Genomic DNA, 26,104 nt, shown 5'->3' on the forward strand with positions numbered 1-26,104 from the left:
GGCTGGGTAAGTGTGTCGTTAGGGGGGGGGGGGGGGGGGGGGGGGGGTGAACTGGTTTTTTTTTACTTATTTTTTAAATATATAAAATTTTGTGTATTATTTGTCAAATAATGTAATCGTACTAAAATTCATTGTTAATAGTCGTTCAAAATAATTTGCATATTACTTAAAAAGTAAATTGTCGAGGATCAAAAACTTCAATTAAGTTTTTAAGGCATCGAACGGTTTTTTTTGCTTCGAGAACAAGACTTTCACGAGATTTCCGGATTGTAGTCATAATTAGAAATTAGAGTTTTTTTTATCAAAAGTTGTGCATGTTTACAGTTTGAATCTTCATTTGTCTTTTTTTTTGTTGAATTTCTTTGACATGCAATTTTTTTTTTTATCAAAATAAATTATTTTCCAACAAATTTGTTGTTAACAAATTAAATGTGCAATCTAATTTCATGAAAGGAAAAAAATGTATTATTCCTGTCATATATTGTGAGCAAATATATACATATTATCTAAATAGTACCGTAAAGACAGTCATTGTAATTTAAAAACACGACCATAATTTGTTTTTTTTTTTTAAGCTAAAAATACAATAGAAAAATAGACATGCTAGAATTACAAAGGAAACCGAGCTAGAATCACACATCTCAACTAACAACTTGAACAGTATGCACAGGAACCAATATATTTTATTATTATTTTTTTTTCAAAAAAGAGCTCTCTAAAAGCCTGTTCGGCAAACAGATGGGAATGAGATTGCAAAATCTTTGAATTGATTTTTACTGTTTACGTAGGAAAATAAAAATTCACTCTGAATAAATTTTTTTCTCCCATTTAGATCTCGAGGGATTGCTAACAATCAAGTGCACAGAATCACACTGTGCGAAGCAAACAAAGAGGGACGATTCAAGTCCGATGCCATATCGGAGAGGCACGGGACAAACGAAGATAGGGACGACAATGCCATATGGGAGAGAAGTGAGGCGCCAGGTTTTCTTTAGAGAAGAAATTTACGCAAGAGGGGAGAAAAATATTATAAAGAGCGGTACTTGAGCGATTTGGCACCAAATGCTAGCGAATGCTTTGGAGCAGGTACAGAGGGAGAGAAGAGAGAAGGGAGGAAGGAGTATAATGGTCATTCTTTATTGGTTAGTATTGTTTAGTAAATTAAGAGTGTTAAATATTATTCTTTTATTTATTTTGGGTAAATATGTGATTTTTTTAACTTTTGAAGGGTAATATGATATTATAAAATTTTAAAGGGGAAATGCGTAATATTGAAGTTTTTGAGGGGGATACATAAAATTCTCCCAAAAAAAAATGGTATGAATTCTCCACCCCCTCACAGACCTCAGTTCTTTCGATGATCGATCACTCTCTCTCTCTCACACACACACACATACACACGCACAAACACAATAGGTGGATCGTTAGCGATTTTCTCAGCGTTGATTTGCTCTTTCTGATTCCATCCTCCAAGACTCAAATTTCACAAGGTCAGAATTTATTTTTGTTATTATATATTCAAATTACAAACAGTGTTTTTAGGGTTTAGGACTTTAGGGTTTACCTTTTAATATAACTTTATTTATTTATTTACGAACAGTGTTTTCATTGAGGCCAACTAGAACAGAAAGTTTTGTGGTTTTTGGTTACATCTTGATAGTTTGTTGAGGGTGGTATGGAATTAAATTTAATTTTGGTAATATTTACCAAAATGTTTTTAGTATTGGTAATTTTTTGTGTCTTTGCTTAATTGCTGATCTGAACCTAATGTGTTCTGAATTTGTGCTGTGTTGAACTGTGCTTGAGTTTGAATAATGGATGAATTTTATGTGATAGGTTAAGAACCAGTGTTGCGTTGCTGAGACCCTCTACACTGTTTGGGCTTTTTAATTGGTAGAATAGAGGAAGAACCAGGTGTTTTAAATGCGTTAAGTGCTGTTCTTTATTTGCTGAGAACCTTCTTTTCTGTTTGGGATTTTAATTTGGTCGTAAAGGGATAGAATTTGGTTATAATTGTGGTATTAGTCCCTTTCTCAAATGTGGTATATTTCTTCCTTCGCTGAACTTCCTTCTTTAGTTGTTGAGATTTTTTTATCTTTTCTGATTGTGCTTTGTTGGATACCTTTTTTGTTGAATTTTCGCATATACAAACTATTTTCTTTGTGTTGAACTTCAATAATTGTTTTTGGTTCAATTTAGGTTAAGGTCAGTATTGCAATCATGCCTTAGTAGGTACTGTTCAGGGTTTTCAGTATGACATGCAATGTTTAGGGTTATAAATTGGGAATTCATTGCATTTTTGTGAGTGATTAGAGTATGTGGTCGATTAAGTATAAATGACTAGAAAATTCCTATCTTAAAATAAGAAAGGGAATGTAAAAGAAGATTTTTATGTTTTTTCTGTAATGGCACTATCACGCTTAATTACGTGTGAATAACAAACTTAGGCCTTCTTAACTTTAGTATTAACTACACTTGTTTCTTCCAAAAATCAGATGCCCAAGCGAAAGAGAACCACTGTCACCACGGGAGAGGGAAGCGGTACTGATGGCGTCTGCATTGACAGAAACTGGTCAGAACTTCCAAAAGACATTCTCCATCTCTTCTACAAAAATCTTCCTGATATCACAGATTTCATACGCTTCCGTGCTGTTTGCAAGAGTTGGCGGTTATCAGCCCCTGTCAACGATTATCCTCCACAACTCCCTTGGCTTCTAGAGCACCGTGAACACCCTGAAAAACATCATGAAAATGCCATTATACGCTTCTACTGCCTCTCGTCTGGTAAAGTTCATACTGTCACCTGTCCAGGTTCCCGCCGTGCTAGGCTCGAGGGCCCTGCATGTCGCTACTTACTTGCCTCTCATACAAAAAGTTTCCAGATGTATCTCCTTAATCCTCTTACTAATGATCAGATTTATGCCCCCTGGGTTAATGTCTTTGGGTACCCCGTCTATATTGGTCCAGATCCAATTAAAGGTGGTGATATTGTGGTTATATCGCCGCCTAACAAGATGATGGCTTTTTGGCGACTTGATGCTGACGATTGGGTCTATGTAGGAGGGGTCGGCAACAGTGCTAATGCATTTTATAGGGGACAATACTTCAGTCACGACTGAGAAACTGAAATTACAAATGTTATTGATGTTGCCACCAAAAAATTGGTTTACCAAGTCGCACCACCAGAGGACTTCAACCGTCTTCTAGAAGGTTGCACTGTTATGGTTGAGTCAGGAGGAAAAATCCTGAGGTTGTTCCGATATTATAAGGGTGAGCAGTGCCACTTTGATATATACTGTCTTTATTTTGGTGATGGAAAAGCGAAACCTTATTGGGTGAAAATCACTGATATCGGTGACCAAATGTTGTTTCTGCAATATTATGGTGGGTTATCATTCTGTGCTAGTAACTTTGCTAGATTCAGAGGGAATTGCATTTACTTCCTGAAAGACAAGCGATATCTTTGTAGATACGACATAGGAGATGATACAACTGAGGTGTTGCCTTGCCCTTTTGATAAAGTGGGCTCTTGGCTTGTGCCTAGTCTGGTATAGCTCTCCGATATCGCTTATGCATGCATTAAGAGCCAAGTAAGTTTAACTGAGTATTAATTTAGCTTTTTGTTTAATTAGTTAGATATTTAGTTTAGTTGTTCTAATTTGACTGCCTTCTTAACTCTTTGTGTTCAGTATTTTTTCAAAGTAATTTCAGTATTGCAAATTTACCTACTTGTTTTCACTTATATTTGTTTCAGGAACTCAAGATTCAAGGCCAAATTGAGGCGTGTTTCTGTATCTTATGCTATGAGATCGATTATATGTAGGTCGTTACTGCTACCACTTGGGTTAATTTTATTCTAACTTAATAGTTATTATGTTAGGATTTATTTTGATTCCAACTAATATTCTAATGTGAAATTTGATATCTTGTAATCCTTCACATTGGGTATTTATTTCCATTGTATATATGTAAATTATGACCTTGATATGTTTTACGACCAGCTTTGATTTATGAATATGTATGTGGCAGTAAATGCTATCATGTTTTTGTTTCTAGTTATAATTATTTGAATGCCAACCATGAATATTTTGTGGATATATGTACAAAGGCTGTTCTTCTTCTGTGCATAATGTGAACATAAAATAACTCGTGGTTGTAAAACTCAAGTTCTATATAAATTGGTGGCTAAAATTTGAAGCCTCTAAAGATATGTTACCAAAATCTTAGTAAAATGACTCCATATTCCAATAAGAAAATTATATGTTAAACAAGAGAATCATGAATAGTTAAATGGTTGTTTTTTATCCACACTGGATCTGGATGGGAGATTGAAATTCATCATATATTATTTACTGTCCCAATATAACAAGTCCAAGTTTTAGATAAAAATTCAGAAGATATGGCTAAATAGAAGGTATACAATTGAATTAATGTTCCGAAAAGATTAAATACATATTAGAGATGGTAGCTGAAACAAGTACCAGGTCAATACCAAATCTTTTAGGCTACTAGATATCAGAGGGTGTTAAACAAGTACCACCTCTTAATGCAAAATACTGGTAAGCTGAAAGTGTGTTCATTGGCATGCAAGCAACTTTCAGTTTACCTCGGTGAAGTTCTATGATACACCAAATTAAGTATGAACTGAGACAAAATTAGGTCAAGGGTTAGTTGCGAAGTTGTAGATATTCAGGGGTAAATTATTTGTTGTTGCTTCATATGACAGCATGTGCTGATTGCATCATCTGTGCAAGCCAAAATATTACCAATTCAGATCTTTATTTTGTGTAGGTGAATTTGGGTCGAGTTGTTGAAGAACTCGTGCAATTAGAAACAATAAGTGTAGGGATCAAGCTAAAAAGAAGGATCACGATATATATTCAGTTGAAGTTATTTCTTGCTTATATTGTTGTTGAGTTTTGTATAATTTATATTCAAAAGTTTATATTTGTTCGATTATGCTATTCTACAACTTATAAGGTATAAATTGTAAAAAGTAGCTCGTCAATTTTCAGGTGGTACCTGATAAGTGATACATGTACATTCGCTGGTACCTGTACAGGTCTAAAAGATTGAAATAGTGAGGTGAACTTATCTAGGATTCTACTCACTGATACCTGTACAGGTTCTTTTGTTTATTTTTTGCATTGAAATAAGAGGAGGGATCAAGTTACAACAATTTTTGAGTTACAACAAGTTATAACAAGTATTTTCTACATTTTGAAAGTCCAAATTGTTGATCCAAACCGTTAGATGTGATCTTTACAATAAAATATGCTTGGAGACCAAATTTTACATTTTTTGGAATTTTTTTACTATTTATTAAGATGGGTACAAAAACTAGTCAAATTTATACCATTGAATTTTGTACCCATCTTAATAAATAGTAAAAAAATTCCAAAAAATATAAAATTTGGTCTCCAAGCACATTTTATTGTAGAGATCACATCTAACGGTTTGGATCGACAATTTGGACTTTCAAAATATAGAAAATGCTTGTTGTAACTTGTTGTAACTCAAAAAATGTTGTAACTTGATCCCTCCTCTTGAAATAATGATATATAATTACACATTTACACCTTCCAATTTTAAATTTTTTACTTCCAAGTTCCATCTTATTCTGAAAGATAATGTAAATATCAAATGCAACTTAATATACATAATTGAATAAACTATACTATCACAAAAGTTAGTCAAGTAACCAGAAAAATAAAATAAAATTGTTTCACCGAGTTTAGTTTACTGACAGATTCACAGTTGCAGTAGTTGTTTAATAGTGATCGTATATTATTTGAAGGTCTGAATCATGAATTTTTTTTAACATGATGAAGTTATATCATTACTATACTACTCCATGATTTGTAAACTATTATTTAATTCGCAAATTTGCCTGACTATCTACAATGGCACGTAGCTTTGATTTTAGCACAATTCCTTGGGCTATGGCACCCTGATTTTCTTCAGTTTGGAAATTTACTGATTGTTACATTATAGTAAGAAGAGGAGGGTTCAAATGCCTCCATGTTTCTGTGCCTCCATTATGTCTCCATCTTTCTATCATTTTCAAAGTTCAAACAGTCAATCCGAACCGCTCAACCTAACCTCTATACTAAAATATGTTTGGAGACCAAATTTTATATTTTTAGGAATTTGTTTACCATTTTTTTAGATAGGTACAAAAATACTGTTTTTAGATGGTTCAGATTTACTGATTTTGTACCTATCTAAAAAAATAGTAAAAAAATTCCTAAAAATATAAAATTTGGTCTCCAAACATATTTTAGTATGGAGGTTAGGTTGAGCGGTTCGGATCGACTGTTTGAATTTTGAAAATGATAGAGAGAGATAGAGGCATGATGGAGGCACAAAAACATGGAGGCATTTGAACCCTCCTCTAGTAAGAAATTGCTATGTTTTATGAGGAGGGTTCAAATGCCTCCATGTTTTTGTGCCTCTATTATGTCTCCATCTCTCTCTATCATTTTCAAAGTTCAAACAGTCGATCCGAACCGCTCAACCTAACCTCCATACTAAAATATGTTTGGAGACCAAATTTTATATTTTTAGAAAAAAATTTACTATTTTTTTAGATAGGTACAAAAATACTGTTTTTAGATGGTTCATATTTACTGATTTTGTACCTATCTAAAAAAATAGTAAAAAAATTTCTAAAAATATAAAATTTGGTCTCCAAACATATTTTAGTATGGAGGTTAGATTGAGCGGTTCGGATCGACTGTTTGAACTTTGAAAATGATGGAGAGAGATGGAGGCACAAAAATATGGAGGCATTTGAACCCTCCTCATGTTTTATATATGTATTCGAAGTTGTGTGCCTTACCATTGCTGATATTTATCTGTTCAGTTTATTTGGCTGGGACAGTAACAGGTGATACTATGATAGGCGAGAAACAAATTTGTCTATATCAGAACATCTCCATCTTATATTATGCACGTAGTTGTCCTGATCCTCCAACAGTCAAGATTGAAAGATGATTTTTCCAATTGAATATCAACTCTCCAATCACATAATCTGTCTTATTTTGATTATATATATCTATTTTATCTGTAGAAGTTTAAATTTAGTTAAAAACATGCTCACCACACAGACTGCTACATGATTTATCACATTAAAATTGAATAAATCCTTAGCAATTTGTTTCCTTATTTTTCCTTAATCTTCTATTCTACCAATTAAATTATTTCCTTATTTCTCCATTTTCTCCGTTTCATTTCCCTGCCATCTATAAAACTAATGAATCTGTGTATGTCTCATTTTGTTAATTCTCAATGAAAGTTTTTACAATAATTAATTGTCATTAATATGTGTAGACTAACTTATATAGAAAGTTTTTTAAATGCACAAAAATTAACTCACATAATGAACAAAGATAAAAAAAAAATACAATCCAATGTCTTTTATGAAATAATAAATAATACCACAATTTATCTAAAGAATAATCATTTCAATAAATATAAATGAATATAAAAAATTAATAATAAGAATATCACAAGGTATTCTTTATGTGAAGTTATTCAGAGGAGAGTTTCAATATAACAAATTTAATGTGCAATTTGGGTTAAAAAAATTCAAATATAAACAAAAAAAATTGCTACAAAATGTCGTAGCATTATAGAGAATTTTTTATTTTTAAAAATTATTATTAAATAATATAAGAATATAGATTCAGTACGTGAATTTTTTTATGGCATAGCAGGCGCTGAGTGGGTAACTTGGATTTAAATTTTGGAATTGAGTTGGTAGTTTGGGTCCAAAGTTTAAGTCGGAACCACTAATTCGACTTCAAAGTTTGAATCTGAACTACTAACTTGATTCAAAAGTTTTAATTCAAACCACTAACTCAGAGCCTTCTAGATCTTTGAAAATCTAACGTACTCAATCAATTTTCCTATATTATTTAATAATAATTTTACAATTCAAAATTCTCTGGCAAAATTTTTGTGCTATAAAATGTTCAAAGTTTACCTTTTCATTTATATTTGAAAATTTATAACTCAAATTGATATAAAATTTATTATATTGGAACTCTCTTCTATATAACTTACATTTTTTTTCATAGAAAACAATCTTCTGGTAATTTGTTATAAATTTATTTTACTTGTGGTATCATAATATAAGAATGGAGATTTCATAAAGACAAACTGGATTTTTTTTTTCTATTTTTGTTGACCGAGCCAATTTTTCTATGTTTAGAAATATTAATGACGGACCAAGTATTTAATTATTGTAAAAACTATTATTGAGAGATCTGAAACGTGGCAGACCAGGATTGGTTAGTTTTCATAGATGTTAGAAAAATTCTGCCCACCAGTAGGCAGAGCATTTGATTCCTTCATTTCTTCTCTTTCTCTATAGTTTCAACAATGAAAATAGAAACAATCATATTTTTTTGTATTTTGTTTATGGTTATTGTATTTTTGTGAATAGATGAATATCAGATCTTATGCTGACAAAAGCAATAAATCTTTCTGATATGAAGAGAAAATGAATAATATCTAGAACTTTCGTGTAGATAAATGATATGTAGATAAATTTCTACTGTTAAAATAATTTTCATGAAGAATATATATGTAGAGAAAATCCTTATTTGAATCATTTAATTATATATTTTTCAAATTTGTTTCTTTATATATCATCTCCTCTAAATTGTTTAATGACCTGTCTCGCTTGTAGAGAAAATTAGATATTGAATCGCAATGATATTTAAAAAAAAAATCATGTTATATTTGATCTTTTTTTTCATTTGTTGTTGTTTCTTTTATTGTTATTTATTATTTGGATTTCTGTTTTTTTTTCAATTTGTTTTTTTTTTTTATTTTGTGTGAATGTCAAATAAAAAAGTCTCTTCATATTCTATTCAATCTTATAATATGTTTCCGTTGTAACGCACGGAAACGATACTAGTATATACTAGTATATATTAACCTGATACCGGTAAAAAACCATACAATAGGCATCGATAGTTTTATTTAAATATCTAGTTACAATTTTAAACTAACAATTTGGTGGAAATGTAATTCCACTATTATCAAAAAATATTAAACTAACAATCTCACCTCTGTAGTAATTTATATAAAAAATTAAAAACCATATAAATCACAATATTCAGAAATCCTCGACATGTATTGTCTCACTGATTCATGAACCATCACCCGAAGGTTACAATTTTTTTATCTAACAACTAAAGGATTGCTTAGGAGAAGCAAAAACTTTCTTGAATTAGGTAATGTTAACTATTAGACAGTTCTCAACATCTCAAAAGCACAAAGCCAGAAAGAATGTTGCATTGTTAAACAAGTAGCATTACATAATTTACATTAGTGATAGGAATTGATTATCAAGTTGCAATGGGATCATTATATTAATTGGTGGAGGCAATACCCTCGTTTCACTCTCCAATATCAATTTTTTAATTAAATATAATCAATTGCATTATTGTTCTTATGTTTCATAATAATGGTGTAGAACAAATTACAAAACACTTCTTTGAAATTGGTGATTACAATAGATTATCATACAATATCCTATTCTAACCAACTTCTTTATATATGGTAAAATTATTAACAGAGTAGTTTTTACATCAGCAGTGCAACAACCATATGCAATGTCATTTTGATTCTATAGTCCATTCGCTGCATGAATCTAAAAGAACTCTGTTAAAATCTTTACCTCTTATAATAGGCCTCGCACAGGCAATGTGCCACTTCTCATCATAACCAAAGTACACAAAGCTTTCTATCATGGCTGATAATCTTCTTGCGTACCGGTCAGATCGACCAGTTGTACCAGTTTGGTTAAACAAGAGTGACAATTAATGCTTGGCAGTTGACCTGTGCCACGCTTGTCGGACTCCAGTCCATGCTGAGCCTAGTCGTTCTTTACGGAAGTATCGTAACAAAAAATGGGCCATAAATTCAGCCTTCATGGCATTATATGCCTTCGCCTCCTCCCCCATAGTTGGGGTGTTTCTTGCTTACAACATGGCGTTTGGCGAACGGTTGCTCCCATTCTGGGGTAAAGCCGGGCCCGCACCCGGTCAGACGCACCTTATTAAACGGGCAAGCATGCCTGCCTTAGCCCATTATTACCACAATGGCACGGTCGAAACACACATGAATAAACCGTTCTACCCACAAGCTACACTGGTGATTTTTTAGTTTATGTATGCTGCAATTACTTTGATATTGCTTGCCGGGTCGGTGCTCGGGAGGATGAATATCAAGGCATGGATGGCGTTTTCGCCGCTTTGGTTGCTCCTTCCGTACACGGTCGGAGCGTTTAGCTTATGGGGTGGAGGATTCCTTTACCAGTGGGGAGTAATAGATTATTCAGGTGGTTATTCATCTCTCCTCAGGTGTTGCAGGATTCACTGCTGCCTACTTGGTAATTTAATTAGAAAATCATCCTGTTTTTAAAAATCTTTTGATCAAGTGATTTTCTACCTATCTAAACAAACAGTAAAAAATTATAAAAAATGTAAAATTTTGATATACAAGTATATTTTGATATGGAGATCTTGTTGAATGGTTCAGATTCAACCATTTCAACTTCAAAAATGAAAATATTAATCCATAGTAGGATCAATATGCGTTATGCATAATACCGTAGCCTCGCTCATTGCTTAATAAATAATAATGCATACAGTCCATCCAAAAATAATATATAAATTAATAACTTGCTTTGCCTTTGCAATTGTTAGGTTGGTCCAAGGCTGAAATGTGACAGGGATAGGTTTTCTCCAAACAACATTTTGCTCATGATCACTGGTGCCGGGCTACTATGGCTGGCCTGGTCTGTATTCATTGGTGGTGCACCATACGCAGCCAACATAACCGCTTCAGTTGCGGTGCTTAACACGCATAAATGTACTGCAACTAGTCTCCTCACATGGACTTGCCTCGATGTTATTTTCTTCGGAAAGCCGTCAGTCATCGGGGCCATTCAGGGCATGATGACCGGCTTCATTTGCATTACTCCCGGAGCAGCTTATAAGCATTCTTCAAATTTCAATCATTCATACAAATATAAAGATATCATCTAACATGTTCGGGTTACAGCATGCTTGGACGTTGCATCCCCTTAATTGTAGCACCTCTTGTGTCAAAATCCTATCTGCAAGCATAAGCCACAGTGCTTGATTTACCACAATTTCACCCGTGTGGTGCATGGCCGTGTATGTCGAAGCACGTGAGAACATTCCTGGTGCCGTCCAGAACCACTTGGGTCCAAATGCATGTACCACCGAGGCCTTATAAAACAAGAATAGCTGAAACAGTTCTCTGATGAAGAATGATGTGTTCGCTCTTGTCTGGATTATGAAACAAACTAATATATATTTGAGAGAGAATTTAATGGTAGTCTTTATTATATAACAATAGTTAATAACATGGTAAGTACATTGAAAATGAAAACTATATATATATACAAAGAATCCAAAATGTAACAATATAGGAAGATAAATTGGCACAGCATCATCCAGTGATTCTGAACTGTACTTGTCCAGTGTAGTGGTATCACAGAATAAATGGTTACTAAAAGTTTCTACCTCAACAATAAAATAAAAAATATAAAATAAGAAAGGCATTTTTACTAAAAGTTTCATCTCAAGTTATAATGATTTTGCTTAACTCTCACACTTCCTAGTGATGTTCAAGGATTACCAGTTCAGGTCAATTCAGGTCTAGTGAAGATAGAAGAGGTGGAATAGATGGAGCCAGTGCATGCATCTGGACCAATTTTGGATAAGAGAATTAGTTGACTGGATATTTTGGAGCAATATTGACTCAAATACTGTAATTAGTTTATATTGTTTGTTTTTGGTGTTGTGGTTGTATTTTTTTACTTCTGTTTTATGTGTAGCATGTACTTCAGTAATTATTACTGTAGTGATTGTGAAAACATATCTGGTACCAGTAACTTGGCATCTGATAAAAACTATTGGTTTTAAACTTTCAAAGTACCAAGGTTTTCCTTTTTTTTCTTAAAAACAACTTATTCTGCTTATTTCAATCCAAACACTTGTTACAGTTACACCATGAAGAAAGTTGCCAAATCACAATACGATGCTTAAACGAAAGACATCAAATTGAAAATTAATTAAGATCTTCAATGGTGCTCAACGAAATCCTTAATGGCAGCGATGAGCTCTCGGGTCCTCTCACCGGTGGTTGGATCCATGTCGACAGCAAACTTGTTGAGGTAGAAAGAATGACTCACTCCACGGCTGATCAACACCTCCACCTCCTTCCCGGCCTTTTTCATGGACTCACAGTACTCCAGGTTCGTGTCACGAATCAGGTCAAACTCCGCGACTCCAACCAGAAATGGCGGCATCCTAACCGTATCCAGTGGTGGTGCCGCTTCCCCCATGGGGCACGTGTATGGATGGTCTTTCGTGGCCCCCACCGGGAGCGCTAGTTCTAGGAATTTATCTAACATATCTAACGTGAAGAAGACCGAGTCAGCCTTGAGATCTAGCTCTGACCGGCTCCGGGTTGATCGAACAAAACCGGGATGGAGAGGAATTCCACCGGCCACTTTAAGTGGGGTCCAGAACTCATCTTTCTCCTCGAAAACCTTGGCAGCTACAGCATGAACTAGGTTGCCACCAGAGCTATCTCCGATAAGAAAAACACGAGAAAAGTCGACATTGTCAGAGAGGAGCTCAGAAGCAGGATCATCAGTAGGGTATCGGGCAATTGCGCGGAGGCGCAATAGAGCTGCAAAGCATGTATCGATGGCTGCCGGTAAGCGGTGCTCTGGGGCTAGTGGGAGCTCAACTGAGATGACAGCTGCATGAACATCGCGAGCAACACGGGCATAAAACTGGTGGTACATGAGCCATGAATGGCGGCTGATGCAGAAACCTCCACCTTGGAAGTGAAGAAGAATTGGGAGCTTTTTACCGGCATCTGACTCGGGCATGTAGAGACGAAGGTTCGGGCTGCCAGGCAGATCGTGAAGAGTGATGCCGTCACGTGAGACATCGTATGGTGGAACCAGCTCCATTAAAGGAAGTGCTTCCAGTGGGCCTGTCCATGTGCGGTCGACTGAGCCGTCATCAAAGACTCGAAGCCAACCGGATACCTCGTCGACCACCTTCTTTGTCATCATGGCTTTTCAAGTTAATGTCTATTTCAAATGGGTAGTGGGATTGTTGATGGGATTGTTGGCTTTATATAGATCTAAATTTCCAAATTATGAAGACAAGATATATTTTTAAAATTGGTGGGGAGGTTCTTGATAATGTGATGAGGGAAATTTCATTACAGGCTATTGATTGGTGCTTGATCAAAGTAGATAGGCGTATATAAGTATATTATATCGAAAGCAACAGAAAATTTAATTGATCTAAAGTCATTAAAAGTTTATTGCTAAAAATTAATTTCAATTATTTGATAAAATACAATCTTCAAATTTAATGCACCCTTATTTAAATAATTGCATATATATATTAACAAATTTAATTAAATTTTAGTAATTGTTTTCAAAATATATATCAGAAGAGTTAGAACATGCTAAAATTAATCTATTTTTTAAAGCAAAGAAATTATATTTGTCATTTATATGTTCTTGGTTTAATAAATCTTTTACAATTAGTGGATATGGACCGTTCTTTTTAACTTGGCACGAATCTCAAAGCCCAATAATACTGCCCCCTATGCTAGTCCGAATCTCAAAACAGCTGGAAGTTAATCTCAAACCGTAAAATAAGGATTATATTTTACAGTACCTGAGAGAATACGTTTCCTAACCACCGATGGGTGCAAATTACCTAATTTGGAACAATCCAAAATTCCAAATGAATTTGAACAGAACATAATTGGTCAGAAATAATTTTTAAGGAAGACTTCCAGCGTTGATGTCATCACTGACGCGTCTCCACCAGCGTTGATGTCACGCTGTTTACTAATTAATTAGTCAAGTCAATTCAGAACCGATTAAACCAAGATCACATGTTAATAATAAAAAATTATTCTCTGGTCCCCCTAACTAACAGGAATCCGTATTATTCCCTCAGCTATACTAAAAGTAATTCACTGACTTATGTAGATATAGGGGTTTCTTTTTAAGATTCGTGCCACAAACGGTATGGATTCCCCAGGAAACAAACGGTACGTATGATTTCACCACAATTCCTTTTGCTATGACACCATCACCTGAAGGGTTAATTAGTATTACTATTTTTATCAAAAACAATAAAAAAAATAAAGGATTAATTTCCCAGGAAACAAACAAAACTTTCTTGAATTAGGTAATATAACTATAAACAGTTCTCAACATCTCAAAAGCAGAAAGCCAGAAAGAATGTTGCATTATATATGTTAAGACTTAGATAAATATATCAAGTTGCAAGGGGATTTAACTGGTGGAGATATGTTGACTTTACAATTACCAGTAAACCATTATAATAGTGTAACAGCATGTATCTCAGTCAACAGTGAATGAAGACTCACCAACAGCTCTATGGAGATAGTTAGTTAGGTTGTTAAGATGTTAGTTAGCATTAGTGAGGTGGTTAGAACTATGATTAAATAGTCTAACCATAGTTAGTTGATGTAATTAGATTTGAGCTGTTACCTATAAATAGGAGACTCATCTACTGTAACAAGGTTGCTAAAGAATCAATACAAAATCTTGCTTTACGAATTCATCTCTCACTTTCACATTAACCTCGTTTCGCTCTTCACTATCATTTTTTTAATTAAATAATTAAGTACATTCCTCTTATGTTCCATTATAATTGTGTAAAATGAACAAATCACAAAGCACTTTTTTGCAATTGGTGATAACAATTAATAGATGATAGAATACATTATTCTAACCAACTTCCTTATATAGGGTAACATTGACAGAGCAGTTTTGACTTCATGTTTAGTGTGCAGGTATATAATCGAAAATATTGATCTATAGTACCGTATATTTGCATATGGAGATCATGTTGAACGGTTTAGATCTACTGTTTGAACTTTGAAAACTAAAATATTGATCTATAGTACCGACGAATATGCACTATGCATAGTCCCATAGCCTCACTCTTCATCAAAATTCAATAATTCATACAAATGTAAAGATATAATCCAACATGTTAAGATATGTTAAGATGTGAAATTTAAATACAAACATGTTCATGTTACAGGTCTAGTACACGCATGGGCTGCGATACTCATGGGTCTATTTTCTGGTAGCGTACCGTGGTTACCATGATGATCCTCCAGAAAAAGTGGTCACTTCTTCAGAAAGTCGACGACAAGCTTGCGGTTTTTCACACGCGCGCAGTTGCCGAATTGCTCGGTGGAGTTCTAACAGGTTTGCTTGCCCTTCCTGAGCTCTCGAGCTTTGATCTCCCAATTTCCGGTGAAAAAGGCATCTTTTATGGCGGTGGCTTAGTTCTAATCTTCAAGCAACTTATAGGAGCTCTCTTTGTTATCTTATGGAATATAATTGCCACCACCGTTAGATGTATTAATTGCAAAATACATACAGGCAGCTAAGAACACGGCACAATCCGTTAGATGTGTGATGTGTCGTGTTTCCTACGTGTATATATTGTTTCTCAATTTTATTAAATCGGTACGTATAAACGCAACACGCCTTTTATTAATTAATTCATCCAAATTGTTTCCCAATTGTACCTAGAAATGTTATTTACACCCATAATATCTTTCCGAATTATACCCAAACAGAATAAAAGAAACAGAAAATACCCGGGTATAAAAAAATTGATGCGAAAAGTTTGATGCGACACGGCATGAGACCATAGTGCACAATGGCGCGGCCTCGACTGATGTAGTGCACATGGCGTCACCATACAGTTGTAGTTTCTGTTTGTAAATCTGTATTTGTCCGTTTTTTTTTTGTACCACTCTAAAAAATCGGAATAAATTAAACAGCACCCGAAAAATCAGATTTGAGATTCCACCACGTTCGCGTAGTGGATCCGCGGACTGACCCGCTAGCGCCATGACCCGCCAGAGTGACCCGTCCGCGGGGTGGATCCGCGCACCGACCCGTTCGCACGGTGGTTATGCGCACTGATTAGGTTTAGAATATATGCAGCCCAGATCAATTCTGTTTCAATTCTTCACCGAAGACAGCCGCCAAGGTACGTTTTTTTTTCATTATTTTTTTCCAAAAATTTATTTTCTATAGTATTATTTAATTTAGTGCATTTTTTTATAATATTAGGTTTGTTCAACCAATTATGATTGGAATTGCTTGTTATTTTGGTGGTGAAATATTACAAGGACCAAATGGCGCTTATTATAGCCACCAAATGCCGAAAATGTTCAATATCGGCTTAGGTTTGGATTTTAGAAGTATAAATAGGGAAGTGTACCAACAGCTCGGTATTGACCACCGTAATTATGAACTGGTAATTAACGCAAGGATCAATATTGGCCAAGGCAACCAAACCTGGTTCCAACAGTTTCCGGTACAAGACGACAACAATTGGGAGTTATATCTCCAAATGACAATGAATATGGTCACTCCTTTCAAGTTTCTAGAGTTATATGTGGTAGCCAACCCCAGACAAAACTCTAGACAGAACTCCAGACAGAATACCAGACAATTGTTGCACTTGACTCAGGGTTTGGGGCTCGAGCAATCTGTAACGGGTCCTAGCCGGACCCCATCTGTAGCGGGTCCTAGTAGAGTTCAATCTGACAGGGGTCGACCTCAAATTCCATCTTCGTCCTCTAGCCGAGTCCAATCTGAAAGGGACCGATCTGAAACCCCTGAACAGCTTTATTATGCTGACAATACGGACGAGGATCCTGAAGAAAGGGAGGCAGAGGCTAATTGGGATGATAATGGGGACGGTGGGGTATCAGATCACAGTGATGAGGATACTGGTATTCCTATGCTTGGTAGACGGAAGTGGCCTATAGTGGGTCGTGGGGAAAGGCATCCGTTTGAGCAATTTCATGACACATCAGGGTTTGAAGAGGCCGAAAGCTCTTTTTTTGCGACTTCTGAGGTATGTTTGTTAATTTTTATTTAATTTTAATATAATTATTAAATTGTTGTTATTAAATTGATGTTGTTTAAATTTTGGTGTTTCTTTTGTAAATCAAAAGGGAGAAATACATGAATTGTCTGAAGGGATGACATATGACAGCAAGGATAAGATGAAAGATACAATTAACCACTGGCACATCAAACATAATAGGGAGATTAAAAATACACACAGTGATACCACCAGGCTGAGGTACAAGTGTGTTAACGCCCGATGCAGGTGGGCGTTGGTTGCGAGGGCTACAGGCTTTGGTAATACTTGGGCCATCACGAAGAATGCGGCTAAGCACACATGTCACGCATCAGCATCCAGGTTAGATCATGCACAGTTGACGTCCGCTATGGTCGCCAACTGTATAAAATTATCATTGGAAAAAAATGCTGATATTTCTATCCGGGCAGTCGCTGACTTATGCGCTGAAAGGTACGAGGGTATCGTTCCAAAGTACAATAAATTATGGCGTGGTAGAGAATTAGCAATTGCACGGGCCTTTGGTAGTTGGGAGGGGTCTTATGGGCTGATTATCCCTTTGTTAGAGGCAATAAAAAGAGCAAATCCGGGAACCCAATATAAAATTGTTTCAAAGGCAACCACTAAGCCAGGGTATCGTTTTTTCATGAGAGCAGCATGGGCATGGGGACCATGTATTGCCACAGTCGGTCACCTCAGACCCGTCATCAGTATCGATGCTTGTTTCTTGTCTGGCAGATACAAGGGTAAGCTGTTAATTGTAACCGGATATGATGCAGAGAACCAGTTAATCCCGTTAGCATTTGGACTGGTAGAGAATGAGGATTTTGAGAATTGGGGATGGTTCATGAAGTGGGTGCGGGAGTTTGTAATTGGGCGAAACAGATACATGTGTGTGGTATCTGACCGACACAAGGGCATTAAAAAGGTGTTTATTCAAGATGATTTGGGTTGGTGTGAGGAGAAAGGGGAGTGTGCTCATCGCTACTGCTCTCAACATGTGTTTGAGAATTTTGGAAAGCACACTAAGGATAAGGTAGCTTCCACCTTTTTCAAGGTCATGGTTAAAAAGAAAAAGAGAAGAAGATTGCAAGAAGGGCTTGATGCAATCGGGAGGCGAAATCCTGCTTGGTTGGCTTATTTGGATACATGTGGCAAATATAATGAAAATGACGAGGAAGAACTGCCTAAGCCATGGAAGGTGTATCAAGCTATGGATGATGGATCTCGTTGGTAAATAATGACTAGCAATGGTTCTGAATCGCTCAACCATGTCTTCCAAACTTCTCGCAGGTTTGTATATTGTAATCCTCCCATTTTTTATTTTCATTTTCTTCATTTAATTGTAATTTTTAATTATCATAGGTTACCAGTTGCCGCAATCATTGAGGAGACGTTCTACAAGTGTGTCAGCTGGTTCGAGCAAAGAAGAGAGACGGTTGTGCAATTGCAGGCAGAAGGTCAGCTTTTTTCCACTCGCGTACAAAAGAAGCTGGATAAGCACATTGAGAAGACTAAGAAAATGTCAACGCTTGCATTCGGCCATAATGAGTTCATGGTGACCTCACATGGCGAAAAAGTTAATTTTGACATGAAGAATGGCAGATGGGTGCACACGTCAAGCGACTGCAGGTACAAGGTAATTCTGAAGAACGACCATGAGGTGGAATGTACGTGCCAGAAGCCTGAGATGGGTGGAATACCATGCGTTCATGTGATGGCGGTGTGTCGTTTAAGGTAAAATTATATTTTATTTAATTTGGAATTTCATATTAGGGACGGTATTACTTACTAATGTATTGATATTATAGGAACTTAAATCCAAATGACTTCGTCAATTATTATTACAACATTCAAACACTCATCGACACATGGAGTGGTGAATTTCATGTGTATGACAATCAATGTGATTGGCCAGTGCAAGAAGGAGATCTCTTAGTTCCAGAACATCGGTTAGTGAAATTGGGTAGGAGACGGCACAACCGGATCCAAATGTGGATGGATGTATTGGAAGGACGGCGAAGGGGTCACCGAACCAGTAGAGAAACTCTCGAGAGGAATGCGAGAAGAAGAAGGGATGCGAGAGGAAATACGCAATAGGGCTGGATATGTGATTTTAACCAGAAATTTGTATCTTGTGTGTGTTTTTTTTTATCAGAACTCATGTTATTTGGTATTCGAATTTTGAGAAATGTAATAGCAGACGTGATAAGATCATAAAAAACAAGCATAAACCAAATAAAAGTCAGAATAACAGTCCGAATGCATAAAAGTCCAAACAGTACGAATACATAAAAGTCCAAACAGTACGAATACATAAGAGTCTGAGTAACATATGTAACAATCAACTACTTGATCGGTGGTGTGTACGGCTCCTTCCTGGTGCTCTTCCTCTTGCCATAATAGGGGTCAGCTGTGAAACAGGCCACAGACCCAAACTCTTCAACGCTGGAGCGTATCGGTCGTCATAGAGGATACTCATCTGATTGTTCCGCGTCCCCGTCAAGGTATGAGTCTGCATTTAATTTCAAAACAAACAAATATATAACTTACCTATTTTTATCTAAATAAAAATAAAAATTATTTGCATTTGTCAAAACGTAAACTTACATATGCGTTCCTCATCTTGTGCTCCTCGAATTTATACCAGCAAAGAGGACTGATACTCTCTTTCGTCATATTTGGAAATATGGTACTGGCCAGTGATAAATCCAGCTGTAAATCATTTTGCGTACGGTTTTCATTGCTACCGCTGGTTGACGCCATACTAACATTAAATTTATCAATTTTGTCAGTTTTGACCTCTATCAATAATTTCAGGAACAGTACAAATCTAAAAATAATACAAATATTTATGATAATCCAATAATATATCATTATTCTTTGATGAATCGGTAAAATCATACAATAATGCATAACGATAAATTTATGATTTGATACATTTCTACTCAATTTTGGTCTAAATATAACAATGTAATAATAATAATAATAATAATAATAGGCAAAGACTTCTATGGAAATAAGGACTTATTTGTAAAATGAACATATTTTTATTTTCAAAGTTCAAATAGTCGATCCGAACCGTTCATCTTGTTCTCCATAATAATATGTGCTTGGAGACCAAATTTTACATTTTTCTGAATTTTTTTACTATTTATTAAGATGGGTACAAAATTCAATCGTCTGAATTTCATATTTTTTTGTACCCATCTTAATAAATAGTAAAAAATTCAGAAAAATAAAAAACTTGATCTCCAAAAGCACATATTAATATGGAGAACAAGATAAACGGTTCGGATCGACTGTTTGAACTTTCAAAATAAAAATATGTTCATTTTACAAATAGGTCCTTATGTCCATAGAAACATCACTCATAATAATATATTACAATTTTTGGACATTCCTAAATTGATCCATTTCTAAATTGGTACACAACTAAATTAAACTAAATAAAAAATGTACCAACTAAACCAAACTACTATTTTTGTCTACTAAAAAATATACTACTTAAGTAAAACAACTATACAAATATTACACAAAAATATACCAACTAAAAACTATACAAATATTTGGTATTCTAACTAAAACAAAAACTACACAAATATTTGGTATTCTAAACTAAAACTACACAAATATTTAATATTCTAAACTAACACTAAAACTACACAAATATTTGGTATTCTAAACTACAACTACACAAATATTTGGTATTCTAAACTACAACTACACAAATATTTGATATTCTAAACTACAACCACACAAATATTCAATATTCTAAACTAAAACTACACACATATTTATATATAATTTACAATACTACTACTAAATAGAAAATTAAATAATAAATTTTAATTAAAAAAAAAAAAAAAACCTGATTTTTGCGGAGACAGCGACGGACAGGGACGGACAGGGAAAATGACCTGCGGAGCCGCTTTATATGCATTTCCACCACGTTCGCACAGTGGATATGCGAACGGGTCGGTGCGCGGATCCACCACGCGGACGGGTCGCTCTGGCGGGTCATGGCGCTAGCGGGTCACTCTGGCGGGTCATGTCGCTGGCGGGTCAGGTCGCGGATCTGTTACGCGAACGGGTTAGCGATCCGTTCGCAGATCCACTACGCGAACGTGGTGGAATCTCAAATCCGATTTTTCGGGTGCTGTTTAATTTATTCCGATTTTTTAGAGTGGTATAAAAAAAAACACGGTGTATTTGTAGAAGAAAAATAAAAGGTTCATTTTTTGTAGTGAAATTTCTTATATATATTTGATATCAGTGATTTGATGGTGGTCATCAGATTATGAAACAAACTAATATATATTTGAGTAAATAATTTAATGGTAGTCTTTATTATAACAATAGTTAATAACATGGTAAGTACATTGAAGGAGATCAAAAGAAAATGAAAACTATATATATAGAAAGAAACAAGCTTAATTGAGGCACCTCATTGTCGCTCTGCTCTTTGTGATTCTGAACTGGACTTGTCCAGTAGTGTAGTGGAATCACAGAATAAATGGTTACTAAAAGTTTCTACCTCAACAAAAAAAAAAAATAAGAAAGGCATTTTTACTAAAAGTTTCATCTCAAGTTATAATGATTTTGCTTAACTCTCACACTTCCTAGTGATGTTCAAGGATTTCCAGTTCAGGTCAATTCAGGTCTAGTGAAGATAGAAGAGGTGGAATAGATGGAGCGAGTGCATGCATCTGGACCAATTTTGGATAAGAGAATTAGTTGACTGGATATTTTGGAGCAATATTGACTCAAATACTGTAATTAGTTTATATTGTTTGTTTTTGGTGTTGTGGTTGTATTTTTTTACTTCTGTTTTATGTGTAGCATGTACTTCAGTAATTATTACTGTAGTGATTGTGAAAACATATCTGGTACCAGTGACTTGGTATCTGATAAAAACTATTGGTTTTAAACTTTCAAAGTACCAAGGTTTTCCTTTATTTCTTAAAAACAACTTATTCTGCTTATTTCAATCCAAACACTTGTTACAGTTACACCATGAAGAAATTAAGTTGGCAAATCACAATACAATGCTTAAACGAAAGACATCAAATTGAAAATTAATTAAGATCTTCAATGGTGCTCAACGAAATCCTTAATGGCAGCGATGAGCTCTCGGGTCCTCTCACCGGTGGTTGGATCCATGTCGACAGCAAACTTGTTGAGGTAGAAAGAATGACTCACTCCACGGCTGATCAACACCTCCACCTCCTTCCCGGCCTTTTTCATGGACTCACAGTACTCCAGGTTCGTGTCACGAATCAGGTCAAACTCCGCGACTCCAACCAGAAATGGCGGCATCCTAACCGTATCCAGTGGTGGTGCCGCTTCCCCCATGGGGCACGTGTATGGATGGTCTTTCGTGGCCCCCACCGGGAGCGCTAGTTCTAGGAATTTATCTAACATATCTAACGTGAAGAAGACCGAGTCAGCCTTGAGATCTAGCTCTGACCGGCTCCGGGTTGATCGAACAAAACCGGGATGCAGAGGAATTCCACCGGCCACTTTAAGTGGGGTCCAGAACTCATCTTTCTCCTCGAAAACCTTGGCAGCTACAGCATGAACTAGGTTGCCACCAGAGCTATCTCCGATAAGAAAAACACGAGAAAAGTCGACATTGTCAGAGAGGAGCTCAGAAGCAGGATCATCAGCAGGGTATCGGGCAATTGCTCGGAGGCGCAATAGAGCTGCAAAGCATGTATCGATGGCTGCCGGTAAGCGGTGCTCTGGGGCTAATGGGAGCTCAACTGAGATGACAGCTGCATGAACATCGCGAGCAACACGGGCATAAAACTGGTGGTACATGAGCCATGAATGGTGGCTGATGCAGAAACCTCCGCCTTGGAAGTGAAGAAGAATTGGGAGCTTTTTACCGGCATCTGACTCGGGCATGTAGAGACGAAGGTTCGGGCTGCCAGGCAGATCGTGAAGAGTGATGCCGTCACGTGAGACATCGTATGGTGGAACCGGCTCCATTAAAGGAAGTGCTTCCAGTGGGCCTGTCCATGTGCGGTCGACTGAGCCGTCATCAAAGACTCGAAGCCAACCGGATACCTCGTCGACCACCTTCTTTGTCATCATGGCTTTTCAAGTTAATGTCGATTTCAAATGGGTAGTGGGATTGTTGATGGGATTGTTAGATTTATATAGATCTAAATTTCCAAATTATGAAGACAAGATATATTTTTAAAATTGGTGGGGAGGTTCTTGATAATGTGATGAGGGAAATTTCATTACAGGCTATTGATTGGTGCTTGATCAAAGTAGATAGGCGTATAGAAGTATATTATATCCAAAGCAACATAAAATTTAATTGATCTAGAGTCATTAAAAGTTTATTGCTAAAAATTAATTTCAATTATTTGATAAAATACCATCTTCAAATTTAATGCACCCTTATTTAAATAATTGCATATATATATTAACAAATTTAATTAAATTTTAGTAATTGTTTTCAAAATATATATCAGAAGAGTTAGAACATGCTAAAATTAATCTATTTTTTAAAGCAAAGAAATTATATTTGTCATTTATATGTTCTTGGTTTAATAAATCTTTTACAATTAGTGGATATGGACCGTTCTTTTTAACTTGGCACGAATCTCAAAGCCCAATAATACTGCCCCCTATGCTAGTCCGAATCTCAAAACAGCTGGAAGTTAATCTCAAACCGTAAAATAAGGATTATATTTTACAGTACCTGAGAGAATACGTTTCCTAACCACCGATGGGTGCAAATTACCTAATTTGGAACAATCCAAAATTCCAAATGAATTTGAACAGAACATAATTGGTCAGAAATAATTTTTAAGGAAGACTTCCAGCGTTGATGTCATCACTGACGCGTCTCCACCAGCGTTGATGTCACGCTGTTTACTACTTAATTAGTCAAGTCAATTCAGAACCGATTAAACCAAGATCACATGTTAATTAATAATAAAAAAATTATTCTCTGGTCCCCCTAACTAACAGGAATCCGTATTATTCCCTCATTTACTAAAAGTAATTCACTGAAAGCACTTTCTCACCAACTTTTTTTTTTTTTTTAACAACTCAACTAATCTAAGTCAGAAAACTGACAAGTTTGAAGTGAATTTTTGACTAACTATTAAGATCAAAGGGATGGTTAGGCATCCGTTTAGAGTACCAGAATATCATAATAGTGTGTCAATATTTCAGCTGAAAACGGTTCCAAATATGAATTAAAGGTTTTCTGTTGTGTGTATTAACATATAATTATTTGATGCCTCAAAGACTGTTCTTCCAGTTTGGCTATTATAATTGTTGGTGTTCAGTCATATATAGGGTTTACTCAATTTGGATAGAATTTCAGTTGAGCTTCTTGCAGATGAAAAAATAATATCTGCAATTTCAGAGGGCCAATGAGCAAAATTTTCAAAGTGCAGAGGCTAAGGTTTAATTCAAGCACCACTCAAACTGACATAAGTTTGTGCAATTGGTCTGTTGAAGAGCCTGTTTTCATTAGATTAAGTGCTTTTGATCTTTCTGTTTTAATATTTTTTTTTTTGTGGAAACTCCCCTGTTTTAATTTTTCTTTTTAAATGAAAGGTGGAAGTCTAGCCTACCAGCTTTAATCAAATCTGTTACCTCTCATATGGGAGTCATGTGCCTTTGTCACTAAATAAAAAGCTGGTTCTCATTTTATTACATAGAATTCCCTTTGTTTAAATTCTGAACCTAGGTGCTGCATGAATCACCTGTGCAACTATGCAAATCTTGTAATGCTACTTTATTTGGTGATATATTAATGCCTACGGGCTTTGTTTGCAAAAAAAAAAAAAAAAAAAAAAAAAAAAAAAAAAAAAACTTTCTTGAACTAGGTAATATAACTATAAACAGTTCTCAACATCTCAATAGCAAAAAGCCAGAAAGAATGTTGCATTATATCTGTTAAGACTTAGATAAATATATCAAGTTGCAAGGGTATTTAACTGGTGGAGGTGTATATATGTTGACCTTACAATTACCAGTAAACCATTAACCTCGTTTCGCTCTTCACTATCAATTTTTTAATTAAATAATTAAGTACATTCCTGTTATGTTCCATTATAATTGTGTAAAGTGAACAAATCACAAAGCACTTTTTTGTAATTGGTGATAACAATAGATGATAGAATATATTATTCTAACCAACTTCCTTATATAGTGTAACATTAACAGAGCAGTTTTGACTTCATGCATGTTTAGTGTGCAAGTATATTTACATATGGAGATCATGCTGAACGGTTCAGATCTACTGTTTGAACTTCAAAAACGAAAATATTGATCTATAGTACAGATGAATATGCACTATGCATAGTCCCATAACCTGAGTCTTCATCAAATTTCAATCATTCATATAAATGTAAATTAAGATATAATCCAACATGTTAATATATGTTAAGATGTGAAATTTAAATACAAACATGTTCATGTTACAGGTCTAGTACACGCATGGGCTGCGATACTCATGGGTCTATTTTCTGGTAGCGTACCGTGGTTACCATGATGATCCTCCAGAAAAAGTGGTCACTTCTTCAGAAAGTCGACGACAAGCTTGCGGTTTTTCACACGCACGCAGTTGCCGGATTACTCAATGGAGTTCTAACAGGTTTGCTTGCTCTTCCTGAGCTCTCGAGCTTTGATCTCCCAATTTCCGGTGAAAAAGGCATCTTTTATGGCGGTGGCTTAGTTCAAATCTTCAAGCAACTTATAGGAGCTCTCTTTGTTATCTTATGGAATATAATAGCTACCACCGCCATTCTTCTTTCGGTCGGTTTGTTTATTCCGTTGCGAATGCTGGACAATGAGCTTATGATTGGTGATGATGCAGCGCATGGAGAGGAGGCGTATGCGTTGTGGGGTGACGGTGAAAAGTTTGATGCAAACCGGCATGAGACCATAGTGCACAATGGCGCGGCCTCGATTGATGTCACAGTGCAACAGCAACTGAGTAACGTCGGCCCGCGCGGCGTCACCATACAGCTCTAGTTTCTTTTTGTAATTCTGTATTTGTAGAAGAAAATTAAAGGTTCCTTTGTTGTAGTGAAATTTCTTATATATATTTGATATCA

The 26,104-nt window shown here is 35.5% G+C and overlaps 3 protein-coding genes and 1 pseudogene across 3 annotated transcripts; 2 read left to right on the forward strand and 2 right to left on the reverse strand.

Annotated features, from left to right (window-relative positions):
- The first annotated feature begins 1,362 nt into the window (after nt 1-1,362).
- LOC144561602 (F-box/kelch-repeat protein At1g57790-like) lies at nt 1,363-4,041 on the forward strand. Its single transcript, XM_078310617.1, has 3 exons — nt 1,363-1,490; nt 2,496-3,590; nt 3,755-4,041. The coding sequence occupies exon 2, from the start codon at nt 2,496-2,498 to the stop codon at nt 3,117-3,119; it is 624 nt and encodes a 207-aa protein (XP_078166743.1). The 5' UTR covers nt 1,363-1,490; the 3' UTR covers nt 3,120-3,590; nt 3,755-4,041.
- Nucleotides 4,042-9,762: 5,721 nt separating this feature from the next.
- LOC144562294 (ammonium transporter 2 member 2-like) lies at nt 9,763-26,021 on the forward strand (annotated as a pseudogene).
- Nucleotides 12,057-13,135, reverse strand: LOC144561611 (strigolactones hydrolase CXE15-like). The gene has a single exon (XM_078310628.1). It carries the CDS (start codon nt 13,133-13,135, stop codon nt 12,128-12,130), a length of 1,008 nt encoding a protein of 335 aa, XP_078166754.1. The 3' UTR covers nt 12,057-12,127.
- LOC144561621 (strigolactones hydrolase CXE15-like) lies at nt 22,021-23,127 on the reverse strand. The gene has a single exon (XM_078310639.1). It carries the CDS (start codon nt 23,109-23,111, stop codon nt 22,104-22,106), a length of 1,008 nt encoding a protein of 335 aa, XP_078166765.1. The 5' UTR covers nt 23,112-23,127; the 3' UTR covers nt 22,021-22,103.
- Nucleotides 26,022-26,104: the final 83 nt, after the last annotated feature.

Source organism: Carex rostrata, chromosome 1 (assembly GCF_964058835.1).
Source record: "Carex rostrata chromosome 1, lpCarRost1.2, whole genome shotgun sequence".
Classification (NCBI taxonomy): Eukaryota; Viridiplantae; Streptophyta; class Magnoliopsida; order Poales; family Cyperaceae; genus Carex; species Carex rostrata.

Coding starts and splice junctions, on each gene's coding strand:
- LOC144561602 (XM_078310617.1), top strand. CDS start 2,496: ATGCCCAAGCGAAAGAGAACCACTGTCACCACGGGAGAGGGAAGCGGT.
- LOC144561611 (XM_078310628.1), bottom strand. CDS start 13,135: ATGATGACAAAGAAGGTGGTCGACGAGGTATCCGGTTGGCTTCGAGTC.
- LOC144561621 (XM_078310639.1), bottom strand. CDS start 23,111: ATGATGACAAAGAAGGTGGTCGACGAGGTATCCGGTTGGCTTCGAGTC.